The sequence below is a fragment of the Syngnathus typhle genome, linkage group LG9 (assembly GCF_033458585.1).
Source record: "Syngnathus typhle isolate RoL2023-S1 ecotype Sweden linkage group LG9, RoL_Styp_1.0, whole genome shotgun sequence".
NCBI lineage: Eukaryota > Metazoa > Chordata > Actinopteri > Syngnathiformes > Syngnathidae > Syngnathus > Syngnathus typhle.
Genome location: NC_083746.1, coordinates 9157149 through 9175984, shown reverse-complemented (window position 1 = coordinate 9175984; position 18836 = coordinate 9157149). Strand labels below are relative to the sequence as shown.

Here is an 18836-nt window from a genome sequence, read left to right as displayed (position 1 = left end):
AATGAAATAGTGGCAAAATGGAGACCGGGAGGTGTATGCATCATATCAATGACAGCATGTGCCTCCGAGGTCACTCTCAACATATTCTATCATGCCAGTGAGTTGAATCAGAGCATTTGAAGATTTGCTCCAGGGTTGGAGAACGCACAGCAACACTAGCAGCAGCACAGGGTTCACTGCTCAGGTCTCATACGAGGGCCAGCAGGGCAGGCATTACTTCACACTTAAAATGTCATTTAGGACCAAGTCTAATGTCTGCGGTGACTTTGGCAAAAAAGCCACCGAGAAGAACCCGATGTTGAATAAATCAAAGCGACAGGCTGTGCACTCTTTTCTCCCATCCGCCATCACGGTTGCTGTCGCTAATAGACAGGCGGTCGGATACATCTTTCCACACTGGTCTGCTGATTATCAACAAGTGTGTGTCTGTGTGTGTCTGTGTGAAATGCTATTGCAGCTGATGCACAAGGCTGATATGAGGAGGCCCCAAACCTAGCGGCATAATCATAGTGGCTGACAGCTGTCAGAGAGCATGGCCATCCGCCAACAATAACTAAGCAGCGGCTGCAGCTCTGGTATCATTGCCGTTAATCGGAACAGACGGTCCCGAGTCTGGTGACTGGATGTGGATTCTGTTGAAACAATGACCCCAAATATGTTTAACTGCAGCGGCAGGGTCTGATAGCTTTATGGGGGACTGAAAGTTTAGGCAAGTTGACACAAACTGAGTTGAGGTCTTTCACTTTGTTTGTTGATAAAAAAAAAAAAGAGAGAATTTGTAGGAAAGTAGTACACATTAGAATATTATAGTTATATGCAGGAAGAAGTTGCTTTGTTTATGAGGACTTGGTTATAAAGGCCTAAGAGCCAGTAGATAGATTATTAAAGAGATGGATAGTTTCTAGTTTGCTTCTTAAGCACGGAGGAAAAAAATAAATAAAAGAAAATTAAAGAGTGCTCATTAAATTTACCCTCAAGGCATAAAAAGGGGGCAGCGATGCGGCCCAGTACACAGCTTTATGGGAATAAAAACACCGCACTTGGCAAAGGGTACACAACTTGTTTTTCATCTTGCAGATGTTTTCATAAGAATTTAGTAAGAAATCCAACAAAAAGTCGACTAACAAATTACTGACGTCGGATTGTGATATTGATATTTAACTGCCATCCTGAAACAAAAAGCAATACACTATATTCAGTAAAGGGATATTCTATCACACGCCTAGAAACTACTGGAATAAAATAAACGGAAAATTGGAATGATTACTAATGACCCAGAGGGGATTTTCTAAGCTATAGTTCAGACATCATATTGATAGCTCATTCAGGGATACTGCCCACTTATCCAAATTGGAACATTTTTACTAAAATGTAGTCATGTAACCGCTGGGGCCTGTTCAACAATTCACATTCACCCTATTGGGAGGGAAGGCTGCTCAACACGGAGAGACAACCTAAAATTCTAAGTTGACAGACTAAGAAAAGCTCCAAGTTCAGTGACACTGCCTGGGGAACTGTTCTATATTCTTTCCATTTAAATCTACTAAAAGAAAAGCAAAGAGTGTCGCACAGCAGTACTGTGATGAAATTTTGCTACCTCAATATGGTCGGTAAGTAAAGTAAGACGACTATTATTTCAGGCCATGATTTTTTTTGTTACCGTTTGTCTATTATCGGACTTAACACAGAGGCCAGCTGTTTATGTTCAAGTGTAGACTTGCACGGAATGATAAAAAATGTGCTAGTGCTAAATTTGCATGCAGTAAAGTACTTGCTAAATATAACACCATATTCCTTGAATGTCCTGAATTTATATATTAGCCTTGTTGTATGATCTTGTAGAAGCACATGTTTGCACTTAAGCCAATATACAGTAAGTGGCACTATTGCATATTTTAAAACATACTGTAACAGTAAACGGTGAAGTATGCAAGAGCAGAATGTTGACACGGTGTCGAAAGTCAGCCATGCATTCACCTCACACACACGCACACCAAAAGTCCCAGTAACAGTGAACAAAGGAGACAGCGGGAGCCAGATTCGCTAGATTAAAAGGGATTTCTCCCCCTTCCTTCTCCCAAGGCCGGAGCATTTGTGAACGGAAGTGTGGCGGCGGAACAAACCCCTCACTTGAGTCACTGAGACGTGTCCAGTTTTGAAATGGAATCCTCCAATCCCCAACTTGGAAATGGGATGGAGAAGGAGGGAGGTTTGCTGGAGTCAGCAAAGTGAAGAAGGGGAAAGGATGATGAAATAGAGAGCGCAGGGTGATCAGTCAAATGAATCCGAGTCCACGTGGATTTGAAGATGGAAATAAAAAAGCAAATGTCGGTTTGTATCTTAAAGAGGAATTGCTGAATGAGGTGAACGATGGCTGGACGTCTAAAGCCACAATCAGCATCTCCACAAGGTTCTGTTTAGGGATGCAACTAAAGATTAATCGAAAAAAAATCTGTTGTTTTGTCGATTAATCAATTAATTAGATCGTTCACTAAAAACCATCAATCTAGCCATTATCCAAATTGTTTTATCCTCACAAGGTGTTGTACTTATTTTTTTCCTTATTTCTTTGTTAACATTTACATAAAAATATACTTCTGCAAAGGAAAACCACAATTCCAAGAATTTTGTTGACATAGCAACTGAAACACTAGCAATTTTTAATACAGCTCTTGCAAAGGATGCCTTTATATTATATAAAAGTACTGTACAATTACATCAATCACCATTAGCGGACAGAACTCTCAAGTGCTTAAGGCAGCAATGTGCAGTGTTGCAGATTCGGAAGTAAGAAAGACGGAAAGCTGCAAGATCTCACTCCAAGTTTAATAGAGCTCAAGTTTGCATTTATTTAGACAATACCGAGCGTCTGATATGTTTTCTGGAGCTGCAGTTGTCACTTTATGGATTGCGATGCCAGATAGCAAGCACCATTAATTTTAGCCTCAATTTGTCTCGCGTATCCCACCTTGAGGAAAGAGATGAAGACTGATATCGAGATAGAACAGAGTAGAGACACCACTTCCCACGAGGAAGACTTACAGCTCCATCAGAACACTTGTAATGAGTGAACCCCTGTTGGGAATTCTACAAATAGACTAATTTGTAATTGATTCAGTGCATTAATTACCGTCCCGGTTATGCCTGTGTCATGGTTAATATTGCGGCAATCTGACGAGGCTAGGAGGCCCCTCTGCAGTGGGACCATTCGGGTAAAGCAGCCATTATTCAATTATGCCCCACATATCGGCAACCAGGCAAGTCTTAATCCGTGAGTAATCACTTTCCTGCACTGCCTAACTACAGGCTGATGTGAGGGAGGGGGCAGTGGGGTGGACCATGTAGCCCCTGGTTAGGTCTTTAATCAGGCTTGGGAATCAAATCCCATCGGAGTTTTGATTGTACTACCTTTAGAGAAGAGAGATGGCAGAATGCAGGTTTTGCATTTTTAAATAATTTACTGATCAGTATTTTGGGGCTATGCATGCAAGCATTCCAATTTGCTGCCAGAATTTTCTTTGAAAAAATGCAAACCTGAGACACACCTCCGCCCCTCAAGATGCAAAACCACAATATACAAGACACATTTTCATCTTGGCGAACAGCATCGGCTTTTATTCTGAATGTTTTTTCGGCGCTGCTGATTTTGTGAGATATAGAATGTTGAGCTATTGGTCTTATAATGGTTATATTTTGAAAAGAGCTGTACGGCATATACATTCTTTGCTTCTTTCATAGGAAATTTGTTGACATAAGCAAGGACCTAATATTAAAAAAAAACCAGAATTGACAATATCGCCTTTTTTTCGTCACAGTCTCCTACTAACTAGTAATTGGACTCAACACAACAACAAAAACGGCAGCAATTTTTCTCAGAACAATGCCACTGTTTCCTGCCCCTTTCTTCAGATTTCACCGTGGGACTTGTAAAACGTCCCGAGGCTATGTTAAATAATCTATAGGCCCCTTTATTGAGAACATTTACCTTCTATGTGGACAGGGTAATTTTCCACAGATACAGGGAACACACTCATTTACAAACGGAGGTACACCTGTCGGCAGGAGAGTATGAAACAGTTGAATCGTGCTTCAACACAAGACAGATGTTGGTGAAATGCTGCAATCCCAACACTGGATTGAAAAAGGGGTGTTGTTTGTTTTTCAAAGGACTCTTTCTTTGATTTGCAGCACAACATCTTGGAAATCAGTCATGGGTAGCTCTGAGAAAAAAAATACACCGCCTTGGTTGGAATTCATTTTTAGTCATTGTATCTTCTTGGAAGGATGCCAACAAGATCCCTCAACATGCTTTGCTACAATTCTGTGAGAACATCAGAAGGAAATGAACTAAAGTCAATGAATTTGAATTCCTGTCACGCTCAGAGCGTATTTGACTGTGCCTGAAAAAATTGTTAGTCTACTCAGACACCTTTGTGCAGGTCTGATAGCCACATTAAACTCTGAGCCCTTCAGTCCTCGCCTGAGAACCTGCGTGAAACTCTTAACTGTTGCATCGGCAGGGCTACCATAGCAACACTTAACAATAGCCTTAATTGCATTATTAGCTTATAAAATTTCTCTCTGCATTATAAATTTAAGAGACAGCGGAAGAAGCAGTGGGTCTGTTAAGATGAAACATTAGTTTAGGAATGTAAGGGGGAAAAAGAAGCACATTCATAAATTATTGTATAATGTTGAAATTATGGATGATACAGATTAATGATTCATAATGTTTGTTAGTTAATTCTATGAATATTTCCGCTATTCTCGGATTGACTGTATAGGCTGGTGGACCTAGTGTTGTCTATGGCCTCTTCCTGTAATCACAGAGGAACTTTCTAAAATTGGACAAGAAGGTCTTGCTCTCTCCCCAGGGAACCAAAGATTCTGTTCTCTGACCCAATTGGCTGCCCTCACGCCTCGGAGTCATGTGCCCCATTGTGCCTCATTTGGCTGCCAACCCCATCAGCATTTGTTAAGAAGGAAAACAAACTAAATACAGCCAATCATTTTTCAATAATACATTTTTCGCATTTTTTGTCTGCTGGCATTTTTGTCAGTGACTCGCCCAGATGTGGTTTTGGTACTTCTAAGAATAAAAGCGGTCATAACGAAAACATGCTTAGCCATTCCTCAGCTAGACTTTGCAACTCCACAACATAGGCTGTGGGTGTTGTCATCTTTTTAACGCTCATTGTTGAGTAGATGGAAAATGGGTGTAAAAAAAAAAATGAATATTTTAATTGTTCAAATGGACAATTCCTGTATAAGGATTTTACAGCCAGAAGCGGGAGCAGTAGACTATTCCCTGTGGTATTGTGTCCTTAGGATATGATTTATTTAGGTGATTCGGGCTAAATCGTTATATTGTGCATCTTCTCACTTGGTTTGAGTTGTCCCCACACACATAGTCAAGGGTTATGTCACATTTTCAGTCCCCTCATCTGAATAAAATTTGAATTCAGCAAAAAAAAAAAAAAATACATTATATATATATATATATGCTCCTTCCTATTACATGAATAGAGTTCTAGGATAATAGCTGCAATTATGGCTGAAAATAAGCTCTTCATCTCCATGTTTTATCCCAGTCTTCCTTCTTAATCATATTCTTTATCTTTTCTTTAACTAAAATGTCACCAACAGACAAAAAGATATCATGAACATAATTTCGGATAATCAGCTCCAACCGATGTTTTTCTTCCAATTGAAGGAGGACTCACCGGCAGGAACGACAACATAAAAGCTTCTCATGTCTTCTGTTCTAATACAAAGCTTTTTGTCTTCTTTTGTGGTTACTTTGGAGATGTCACAATTCTTTAGTCGGAAGACAGAGCGTGCCAACAATGGTTTCTTTTTCCCCGCAGAGGTCTCGTACGACTTTTCTTATCTTTGAAACTACCGGGAAATGAGTTTCACAGTCTCCAAGTTAATTTGGCTTTCACGGGTCAGCAATTTTGACCACAGTTGCCTCTGACACAACCCTTAACCTCACTCGCTATTAATTCCCAAAAGCCACGGGTGAGACTGCTTGAAGGCTAATCAACATTTGGCTCTTTGAGTGTGTTATTATGCACAAATTGATGGATGGCACAATTACACCCTGTGTCACTTAGCTAAATGGCTATGTAATGCTAATGAGTTTTTATCCAAACACTGAGTATTTAGTAATAGTAAAGAGAGAGGAGATAGCTCCATGTGGGGTGTAGGAAGAAAAGAAAAATGAATGCATTACGGGGCGCTTGGGGGATTGCCAACGTGATAATTTAGCTTAAGTCACAGGTGTGAAATATTTTTATTTAGATTGTATTCGTAAGTCACTTTCACTTATTTTATTGATATATGTGTGGATTTTTTTCCCAACTAAAACATTTAAGAATGTATAAAAAAAAAACAAATGTGTCAGGTGTATTTGCAGCATGAATCACTTGCACATTCAAGCTTTGTTGGGAAAACATTTGCCTCCTGTCAAGTACCCAAAGTAGCTCCTGGTTAAACGTCCCCTTCAGCCTTCAGCTTCACCTCACTGGTGATTTCTCAATGGTCTCGCCTCCCACACCACACTGTCCTCCTTCGTGTCAAATTAAAGTGATGGAAATGAACTTGAGGGGACACTAATTGCAGTTGTCAATCCAATGTGGGTCAGGGCTGAAAGACAGAGGCTCTCTAGCACTTCATCAGTCTTCATTAATATTGAACGAGTTTGGTGAGTAGCAGGGGGCCAACGTAATCTGCACTCATCTAACAGTGCATCAAAAATTAGGAGGATGGGGAGGGCACTACTGGTTCCTGGGGGACAAATATGCCAGTCAAGAAGTATGAAGGAAGATGTCAGAAGATGTGAATCGAGTGCAAGAACAAATGCTCCTTCCTGGAACCTGAATTTTGAATGTACTCAAGGATGACATTTCCCTTATGAAAGCGTCCAGATGGCCAAAATGTGATTGAAATAGCTAAACTAATGAATAATTATTTTGGAATTGACATTCTTCAATAAATAAGTAGTAAATAATCTAAAGCACTTTTTTTTTAGACTATTTATATCATTGATATCATCAAAATACAATTCCTGCCCAATCAATACCTTTAACCTCGGTAATACATAATCTAAAACAACTTGAAAATAAGAGAAACACAATCTCACCTACCAAGCATGAGACAGAAAAATCCAACAGAGTAGAGTTAAGTTGCTCAACAAGTTACTATAATAGTTCACTTATTCCTTGCTTTGGACCCCAGGAGGATAACATCTAATCGTAAAATTACATTTTTCACTCTGCAGAGTGCAGTGTCATTGTGTACGCGCCGTCGTGTCGTGACGAGGCAACGTCGTGCCGTGTCGACAGGGAAATATTCGATTTGGGCCCTGCGCTGATGTGATGACAGGCGGTGCATGCAAAAGGAAATGAGGTGGAAGAGTGATTTCAAAGTGACAAAACCACGTCCACACGAGTGAGAAAGGTAAATACAAGAACGAGGCACCTGTGTTGTAGCTTAGCAACATTTTTTATTTTATTTTTTTACCTCAAGCTACGCTGTGTGCTTCTGTTTACTGGTGCACTGGAGTGCTTCTATTGGCAACACTATGATAGCTGGATCAAGGGAAGGGCCAAGTTCACGTACGTATTTGCCACTGAGTGCCATATAAAAAGAGTGCAGCATAAGTGGGGGCCATTCTCGAGCTTTATCACTGGTTCAACCTGGTGAGGGAAGAAGCACATTTCCAGTATCTAATAGTATTACAATTTGTACTTGTTATATTTACTGTATGACTCTAAAATAATACAGGTGTTAAATAATATATTGGATCTGCTATAACTTATAATAGATGATACAATATGAATTATAAAATACATACATTTATACATTATCTGTCCTTAGTAAATGCATGGGAACACAGCCCGGTCTAAGCTTTTTTTTTTTTGCTGAGCGATCCAGCTGAAATTCGGAACTAAAAAGGTGAGTACAGTTGTAATTTCCTTATTCTCATTTAAAGTGTGATAAAATGTCAAGAGCTCACTAAAATTGAAAGCGTCTGCAATAAAGCAGTTCATGATGCTGGATGGTCTCTTTCTCCTTGTTTCTAATAAGATTGCCTAATCAGTTGCTTCAGTGCTGTAAATCCAAATCGTAAGATGTTCATTGGTGGCATTATCCCATTATTTCACAGACTTGAACTAATAACCAGGATTATTAACATTTAACAGGACAAAAAGAAGGAGAAAATAATAGGGGTCACAGTAAATGCTAGACCTGGACCAAATGATAATACAGTAGATTAATATTTAATATTTATGTGAAAATGTCACACTGATAAAAAAAAACGTTTGGTGCAGATATAAAATATACCCATGTGTCAAAATATGAATTTATTTACAACTACACAACAGTAGTGAGAAACTGGCTCGTCATTGCGTTAATACACAGAGAAAAATTACATGTTTACTAATGTTTGCAAGGGATGACGAATAATCTAATCTAACCGCGGCTCCCTCCTGAGACCAGCAAGGGCAAAGAGAAGGAAACATGAATATTTCATATTCCCAAGATCTGCTTTGGAGCACATGCAGAAAGTGACAAGTGGGTAAAGAGACACCCAAGTGTGAGTTTACCACTTTTGGTGTTCTGTTCATCAAACAGTGATAAATAGTGATGAAAAATTCAAATGTCACATTGGAAAATGCCGAACTGTTTCATCTCTACAACCAAATACAGATGAGCATGTAAAATCATGCGCTCATGACACACTGCACCACATCTAATTAACAATATGGGAAATGATTAATTCAAAAAATATCTGCAGTTAAAACTCACTATCGTGGATCTTTAACTGCATCTATTGAAAGCAGGCAGAAAACCTCAGCGCTGCAATGTAGTTATTAATCAAAGCGCGAGCGTTGAATCATCTGCTGTGGGTGTAGTTTGGAAGATGGACTCTGTTTACTGGTAAAGGCTGTTCAAGCCATCCATCTTTGGTATATCTTTAAAAAAGGAGCCCAAGCATTAGTTTCAATCACCTTCAAGAGACAACCAGTATGCGTGCAGCTTCGCATTAGCTACTTCTCCTCTACCTCAAGGTAAGGTCTCATCCTCCCTGGGGAGCCATGTTATTACTTTTTCTGGAATAATAATAATAAAATTCCTAAAGATACACTGAACCTATGCCCTCCTGATCCCCTGCTGCCTGGCACCCTATCTTCTTCATTAGCATGTTCAATTAACCCAAGTTAATTGCTCACGATGATAAGATGTAGAAACCTTGTGAGTTGGTGCCAGAGGGAGTCATTTTGTAAATGAAGGCTAAGTTGTGTGAAACGTAAGCAGGTGTGAAGAGGATTGAGGATTTATAACATCAGGAAATACGGAACAACATCTGAGTTGGGACACAGTCTTTGTTCCTGACTCCCAAAGGAAGTGGTAGTAAGATTACTTTGTACAATAAATGGCCATTCAATGTGCGGGATACAATCCAGACACACCCACTCAATCCACATATGGAAGAATTAGTAATGCATTGATGCCATATGCACGATAGCAGCCTGATGTATAACTTGACATAACGTGTGAGTGGTGGAGCGTGAGCTGCGGCCCACAGCAGCTCTTATCTCTGTTCAAAAGGCCTCAACTACCGGACGTCTCCTTTCCTTTTCCCAATTCTTAGTCCTACTCACATCATCGCCATCCATGTAGTCTGTTTATAACCTCATTCTATCTTTCCCCGATGGCTGTGCTCTCAGCTTCTGGAGGTCCGCCTTCACATTTATCTCCTTGTTATCAGCGGGAATAAGGCCAAGGATGGTGATCATCATGAAGTGAAACTAGATTCAAATCAAACTAGCAGCTTGGAGATCAATTACTGTCCCTTTAAATATATGTTTCTGTTTTTTGAAAATCGTATGCGCTCCTCCCCACACCCTTTTTTAACTGTCTACACTATTTGTACTATGTGTCCTCTCTGCATCCATTGCAGCCTGATCATCCTGGAAGAGGGATCTTCTCATTTGTGGTCTCTTCTCAAAATCAGGGGATGTCTGAGAATATTTGTCATTTTTCACACATCCTGAGTGTTGTTAGTCACCTAAATGTTGAACAGAGGCTGTGATGTACCGAAGTCAAATTCCTTGTTTGGCAGGCCCAAACATGGCGAATAAAAATTCTTGAATCTTGAAATATTTTTGCCTTCCCCTTTTTCTTGAAGCTCTCAAAACACCTTTGCTGTATTTGAGAAATATTTGCTAGTTCGTCAGCATTTTTTCTTTAAAAAAAAAATAAAATAGAGGTATGGCACCTGGTTAAATAAATGAACGAACGAACGAACGAATGAATGAACGAACGATGATGATCAATAAAATTGTGTTTGTTCAGTCACTGTTGCAGCCCAGTAGTCTTGAAATCCTCGATCTAAATCACTGCTGCTGATTACAACCGTACGGGTCTAATAGTTGCACTCAACCATCCATTATGCACAATATTTTCTCAGTTGTGTTTTGCCTCACAGGGTGTGTTCAGTCACTATTGTCCATGATTGCTGTCCTATTGACCAATCAATGTTTTGTTTCATTGTTAATGTTCAATCACAGCTGAACTGTTACTGCAAAAAATGTGACAACGCAGCTTACCATGGTTGGGGTCTAACTTCATTGCAAAGCCCAAGTGATTCATAAAGTAAAACTACTGGCCTGTTAATGCAGGAAGCACATAAAGTTTACCACCAAGGGAGTGCTCCAGTCCCCCAGATACACTGGAATCAACTGAAGCGGGACAATGCTAGTGCGGCACAGAGCACTTAACACGCTCTGTAATAATGTTGGAAGGTTCAGGGTCAAGAAGTTAACGTGAACAGCTGATTTCACCCAAAGCAGTTTTTTCTTCTTTCAAATATCACCACAATGACATCTGCTGCCTCCTCCACACCTCTCATCGCCACACTATTATCACTCCTGTCCTGAAGGGCTCAGGGCTGACATCACCCGTCGCCACAGTTGCATGTGGGTCCATCAAAACAAAGTGGTGCATTGAAGTGGTGGATGACTCAACATCAAAGCGTAGTTGTGAGGCGGGGTTGACGTAACTGTGACCAAAACACTGCCACTTAAGTCCTGATTGTTTAAAAAATAACAATAGGAAAAGTGACACATTCTTTCCCAATCAAATGCATAGTTCATAAACGATGTGTGAATCATTTGAGACTGAAATACTATATGGAGGCTGACCTTATACTTGTTTTTATCTTGATAACATTGGGAGAACGTCGATTCTTGGATTTTGAACTTTAAGGCTGTTTTAGCAATAACTAATCTACAAATACTAATAATTTAGATTTGTATGACGTTTCATCATTAGTTGAAGCTAATTAGATTGCTTTGGTGCATCTTGTGGGCCTGTGGCATGGTTGTTTGGTCAAAATGTTTCAACTCAAGAGAACCAAGATACCAGTCTTGGTCAGCTTCTTTTAATTGTAGCCATTAATTGATACAAGCAGATACAATTTGAATGATTTAGTCTTGATTTGAAGCAATCAATGAAACAATCACTGTGACCAACCCAGCCAATTAAATGCATATGAAGACAATAATGCCCAAAGTATGACCACTCGAGGCATATTGTCATAAACACACGTCACAATGATGTCATCGTGTATGCTTTCTTGTCCTTACTCTGAGGAAAGTGAGGTCTCGACTCCGGTCAATGCTGGTGATTTCGAGATTGCCCATTACGACTTCACAACTCTCGTAGTACTTTCTCAGGGTGCGATATTGCTGCTCCAGGTCGGACAGCGTACTCAGCTTGTTCTCTGTCCCGGCACATACTAGGGAAACAAAAGAGCGACATAACAGTGTTACTTCATGAAAGTCGTTTTGGAGTTTTCAACAATCACATCCGAACAATACTGCTTCCTGCTTTTTAATTTTTTCGTCTCTCAGCATTTGGACAACAATATGTTATGACAATCTATAAAGACAAATGAGATTGCTTCAGAGGAGTTTCAAATCTATGCAGAATACTTCCAATGTGACCTGGATAATACCCGATCCAGGCACGAGTGATTAGCTTGGTTGCACATAGCATAATGTGCTGCTCAGGAATGATATATGGCAGATCTGGGTGTTTTCCATAACAGCTGAAGGAAGGTAGGGGGTAGGAGGCCATAAAGTGAGGATAGGTATAATAAACTGTTATTGCACCCTTGGGGAAGGCTACTGAGATCAGAGAAAAAGAATATCACAGTGTGACGTCTGGTTGATTCAACTGTTTTATGAATTATTTTAGGGTAATACTTCCTTTAAGTCTGCTTATCTTGGAAACCTGGACTTAAACTGAATTTGAAATGGATTAAAAAGACAAAAAGCAGTCGGATTTCGAATGAGATGACTGAGTCTGAGAAGATGTGGTCCATGACTATCAAATGAACCACGGCAAAACCATCTTGGATTATGTGAACCATATTTTCAGAAAGCATTATCTGTTGCAGGTTTATCACAGGTACCGTCTTTGAGATGTCATTCCATTTTGTATGTGAGTATGTGTAGACCTTCTGTAAATAATAGATCTCAGCATGTACTATTTCCCTCCTCTCACTGCATGATTGAATCCATTTGTCTCCATCTTGACATCACTGGAGGTTTGCATAAAACAGCCAGTGGTCTTTTCATCGGTGTGACCTGGCCATCAGTGTGGAGTCTAAAAGCCTTGTGCTAAGGAAATAGAAAAAATAATGGGTGATGATAATTTTAAAACCTGTCAATCAATGAGAAAAATCTAGCTAGAATCATTCAAAGCTAGACTCAAAAATCGTCTTAAATAGATCTGCAATGATCCCCGACTCAAATCATTGGATTGTGTTTCAACATACCAACCTTACCAACAACGCACTGAACTGTTCATTAACATTAAATCAAATTACAAATATCATTTTGGCATATAAACAAGCTTAATATTCTAACTAAGGTGGATGAATAAGAGGAATAGGAATACAATTTCTAAGGTCAGAGTAGTCTTTAGTCCAAATGAGCTTGTGTGACTAAGTGTGAGTTACAAGGCACTAATACTGATGCTAATCATGGCCTACATTAAAGTCCATCTGCTGTGCACTTTAAAATTCATCTGAAACAATAACTAGCTGAGAGGCTGTCATAACTATTACACTCTAGCTTCCGGTCACCAACCGGCAATGGTGTCACTGCCTCCATATGGTTCGCCATTAATTCACATTTCTGCTTGATAGGTCATATAACCTCCCCGGGGGGAATGTGCCAGTGAAGAGAAAGCTGCAGAGGCACCCTTTGTTTGACGTACATCATTGTATTGCATATTTTGGTGGAAGAGAAGTCATTCTTGTGAAATTTGTGGTCTGTCCCAAAGATGCAGCGCAAGACCATAAATTCCCCAAACAAAACCTGAAATACATTAAAAACAGTCTGCCACAGTACAAGCACTACATTTGCGTGATATGTACTATTTCAACGTGTACTTCTTTTTGGCTCATACTGCAATCCATTTTATTTTTTCATTCCTCATATCGCTCTACCTCCAATACAGTATAAATCACAATCATCTCTCTGGTTATAATATCTACAATGGGTGAACCTATAAATTATTACTATTAAAATGTCTAATAAGAGAGTGTAAGGTACTCCGTGACTTGCTAATATGTGGGCTATCTATCTCCATAACCACTGCCTGATGGGCGGGGCTAAAGGGAATTTAATCGCATTAAAGAGCACATAGAAGTATAGATATGCGCTTTTGCATGCAGTCAAAGCCTCATTAACATTCATACACACAGTCTAATTCACTGCACGGACTCTCTCTTGTACAATTGGCCATGGAGCAGTTCTGCTGGGTCGGTTGTGGTTAATGCGCAATGCCGAAAGACTCCTCAAGGGTACTTGTCAAGGGTCTGTGTGTGTTACTCATACACACAGCGAACCTTTTTTCTAGTCAGTCTGGGGACTGAAAGGACTGACCCACCCGAGACCCATCTAAACTTGTTTCTCTTGCCTCTGGGCTTAAGTCACTATTTCCCCTTGTTTCTGTTTTCCGTTGCATTGAGAAGGCTTTCGATCAATTAAGCTAAAAAGCAAGATATACTTTATGCCTCCAGACTACACCGCTTTCCATCCCCCACGTGTAGTCCTCGCCATGAATCTTAATCTGGTCCCCAAACTGTTTCCATCAATTATGTTGGCTGCTACTGCTAACTTTTACCCCAGCTCCCATTTTTCCCCATTAAACAAATCCTTTTCCCCCTCTTTGCTGCAACACAATCGCCTCGCTCGCTTACACAAGCACTTATTTCTCAGCAGACTTCAGGCCCTGCTACAGATCACAATTTGAATGGATGCATGAGGGCTTTTCTTGCTTTTACTGAGATCAAAGATGGTGCAAAAGTAGCCGTTTATAGTCCGGAAAATACGGTATGTCTGTCAGTCATTTTGCAGCCTGTCAGATTGTGACATAATTTTCCATACAAGAGAATACTTGTTACACTTTGATGCCGTGTATGAAGGTGTTTGCATGATAAGATTTATTCCATTAACCTACCGGAACGCTCTGACAAGCAGTCAGGTTAAATGTTTACATGGAAGACATCAAGATGACAGGAGAACACGGCTGGAGGCATTTGATTGTCCCATCGTTTCATTCTTATCATTTTTTGTCTTATCATTTTATAATGAGTTTTACAAAAACACTTACATTGTCTTTTTGGTACTGGAAATCGGATTTACCCAGACGTAGTCATTTCAATTTCTTAAGAAATTTCTTGTTTAAATCGAAATACAAAACACATATTTTTAAAGCAAACTCCCCTGTATTTGAATAATGACTCTGTTTGCATGTGCAAATGAGCCAGACAACAATAAAATGCAATGTGAATACATCACAAGAAAGTGCTGGTTTTTAAGTGAATCAAATTAACACCAGAGTATTAAAAGATTAAACTCATCACAGGCAAGGCTAAGCAATCCAGCATGGGTGGGAGAGAAGAAATTCAATGTTGCTGGAAATCCATGTTCTTATTAGGAGGAGACAAATACAAATACAAGTAGTAATGCAATATCGCACTCGGCAATAAATAACAAATGTCAGAAGCCAGCTGTAGTGAGGCAAAGTAGAGTGCGATTTCTCTCTGTGAATCAGTGTAGGCTGCCGTGATATAGTACGCATACTGCATCATACTGATACTTCTAATATTTATTGTCTGTGTAGCTATATACAGTAAAATGATCAGAATATTAAAAAACATTGTTTTTTTATCTTTTGAAGCAAACACTTCTTGTAATGAATGTACTCGTAGCCAGTTTATATAACGTACACTTATAATGCTCATCACATTGTTTATGTTAGTGGTTGAATGGTGCACGGGCGGCTTGGTGCAAAATACATTGCTTTCCTAATTACACCAACTTCTATAGTGTATGCTCCTGTGCCGTTTTAATTAGCTAGGAGACGTGCGGCACTGTGTGCGTTTCCAAAGGATAGACAGAATAGCTTAAGTGTGCAAATGATTAATTCTTGCGAGTCTGGATTCTTAACAACATAGTGACTTGCACATACGGACAATCCTCCAGTGGATTTGAATTTTGAGCACGTTTAAATGCCTTTCAAGCAATTTCAATTGTTTGTGCGTTAATAGATCTTTGAAGGTCCACAGTATTCGTTGTGTTCTGGTGGGGTGTTGTTTAATTGTTTCTACTACCACACTAGAAGTAGCCGGCCAATAAGAGCTTAGTATTAATTTTCCTGAGCTACAACCAAGGGATAAGAGATATGCTCTCCTGTGGAAACGCCGTTTGGCAGCCACATTGATCAGAGACAACTTAGAAGGCTTACTGAACATTACGTGCAATTATCTTTGATGGTCTACATTTCCTTCTGGCTGTCAACACTCAATGATTCTCCATTTGAAGCTTTTATTTTGTTCTTCCAAAACACAACATCAATATCCCAGTCCAAAGAGTGCAGAGAGAATGAAAATGTCATCAAGTCGAAATGGATTCTCAATAAAGCTGATGGCATAGTACAACGCATTTAAAATCTTGATTGATTTTGAAATTCTTTGGCTTCATTCATCATATAAAGCTATAGATTGCAAAGATTGTTTTGCCACGGTTGTTGACAAGCTCAAACTAAATGATATGTTTAACTGTCGGAACTGAAAATAATTTGCAATAGCCAGAAAACCACATAAAAGCTTCTTCAGCATACTAAAACAATAAAACCGATAACACTCACAGGAATGCAATTTGAAAAACACTTGCATAGAATATAAAATGAAAGAAAAAACCTTCATATTTAGAACATACCCAAAATCGTATTGACGATAAATCAAATTCAACATTGTACTCATACGAACCTAAATGTTTGTGTGACCGTTTCCAATTTTTTATTATTATTTTTTTTTTATGATGACATCAAATTCCAACAATATTTCCAGTACTTACACAGTCAATTTACCATGGGTGTTTTTCTTGGGAAGGACAATGTCCCAAAGTGTGTGGAAAGAGAGAAAAAATGGTCTGGCAGACTGCATAAGACAAACACGCACACGCACTGATGCAAGACAAAGAGCTTGTTGAGCAATAACTGCTCCACAGCACGTACAAGTTATGCTTCCTGACACATAATTTGATTTTAATGAACAACAAGTCACAATAAATAACGCTCAAAAAGCCTGTTTCCATCAGTGTCCATCTGTGTAGCATAGCTAATAATAAAGTGCTTTGCGAATGGCACCTGGGCATGGCGAGAAGGATGAGTACGGTTAGTCGCTTACTAGTACACAGGCTTCCCAGTCCAACGTGTTTATGTAAATAATTCACAAATGGAGTCATGATCTACTTTCATGATCCAAATTCATTTGAACCATTTCTGATATATTATCAAAATTCTATGGGCACATTTTGGCTTGGTAGGTTGTCACAACGAATTACAATGTTGCAAATTTCCTAAGCCACAAAAGCAAATACGCTTTAAGATTAGAAACCCTTTGCTCTTTGGCATAATTATTGGATGTTGTTTAATTAGCAAACGACACAGACTGACATGCAAAATTATGATAAACTCATTACACTAATGCTCGAGGGTAGCAAGTGAATCTGAAAAGCACCTCTAGCTTCATGCGGTCCTTATCAATCACACGGTAGCAACCATTTGTTACAAAGCTACAAACAAAACTTTTGTTTTAACCTTATTGCAAGGACAAATAATATTCAATAAAAAAAGGCGGGAAGCCAACATAAAGCCTCATCTTGAATGCGACAATCAACTTGCCATACTTTGCAGAGATGGGATCATTGATCGGACAAACGAATAGTAGACTTTTTTTCAGGTTCGTCACATCTTAAGATGGACTGTGCTCTTTACAAGGAGCATGCAGAAGATAAAGGCCGCTCAAAGAGAATTGGTGTCGTTTTACGGCTGGGTATGGTGTTTAATTATGTGGCCATTCAGTGCAAGCTGTCATGTTGCTCTTCCATTTAGATCGCATCTCCTCAGGGGGAAACACTTGTTCGTCTGTCTGCCGCATACCGTCACGGCATGGCAACCTCAATCACATCAAACAGACGGTCAAAGAGGAGAGAGAGAAACCGGCGTTTGGAGTAGTGTCGAACTGGAGCTCGAGTTTATTCGTTTTTTTCCTCCCCTTCCTCATCCTCACTCTAATGTGCATGTGAGTGTGTGAACAATGAAAAATTAATTTAAGCAACTGGCTTTGTAGAACTGCAATACATTATGTTTCTATGGTGACAGCAAGGCTTTGATTAAGCAAGTTTCTTCACTTAGTGGTGCAGTGTTGTGACGTACGGGCACACGCAAACGAAACATATTGACCTTTCTTTCCGCATGCCATCGGAACCAATCATCAATGAATTAGGTAAATTAGACGCTGGCAAGGGCATTGAGATGGATATTCGAAAGGGAGTGTAATGAAGTCAATGGTGCGAGAGTAATGCCCCATCACCGGCACACATTTCCCAACACTTGCCACCCTGCCGCATCACCTCAGGGCATCGCGGCAGAAGATATTAAAAAACTGTGGCACATCCTTTTCAAGGACGATTAGACGTTTTCCCCCTTTGGTCTCGTTATTTACAGACTTTCTCACGGTCTACCGAGACAGCTCAGGAGCAACATTTTTCCGAGCTAGCGTTCACACGCGTCCTTGTTTTTGTGTTTGACCATAAACAGGCTGGCTGTTCTGCTTTCACTTGTTTTGATGCTGCATGAACGTCTGCAAGTTGGAAGCCCTCTTTGACAACCACATGCTAACTGATGATTCCCAAAAGGCCTGCAATGTGAAAAAGCTCATCTTGAAGACGATACGCTTTGTGTACTCTGTACACACAGTTGCCGGATGGAAGTAGTTAGCAGTCTGTCATATTTCTGCACTCTTTTTATATTTTGGGATATACAGTATACATATTTTAAAATCAACTGTATCCTGCTACATTGTCCATAAAAAAGAGGCCTTGAGTTATAACAAAAGTTATTCCTTCTTTCATTTTTCGTCCTAAAAGTATTTTTTCACTTTCTTTGGCACAGTCCGAAATTTTTTCTGTTTAGGTTGAACGTTGCATTAAATACAGTGAACCTGTCGCTAACAAATTGAGAGAAGAGAGCAATCTCATGTGGCTTGTTGTGTAATATTATGGTTCACTTGGAATTTTTATAGTCCCAATGGGAGAAATTACTTTGGGAAAAATACATAGAGGAACAGATTTACAAACTCATTACTGATTGGAAGGAGAGAAGACAAACTACCTGCGTGGAAGCATCTTGAGGAAGTCTTGTTTCAGTGATTCAAATTAGGTGCATCACTTTTTGACTAGGTC

At 39.6% G+C, this 18836-nt stretch overlaps 1 protein-coding gene across 1 annotated transcript in view; it reads right to left on the bottom strand.

Moving 5' to 3' along the window:
* The window catches only part of LOC133160117 (receptor tyrosine-protein kinase erbB-4-like), a 103885-nt gene that overhangs the window by 44619 nt on the left and 40430 nt on the right, over positions 1 to 18836 (bottom strand). Inside the window, exon 2 of the mRNA XM_061287702.1 lies at positions 11658 to 11809. Within this exon, the coding sequence (XP_061143686.1) occupies positions 11658 to 11809 (152 nt within the window). The remainder of the gene's footprint in view (positions 1 to 11657; positions 11810 to 18836) is intronic.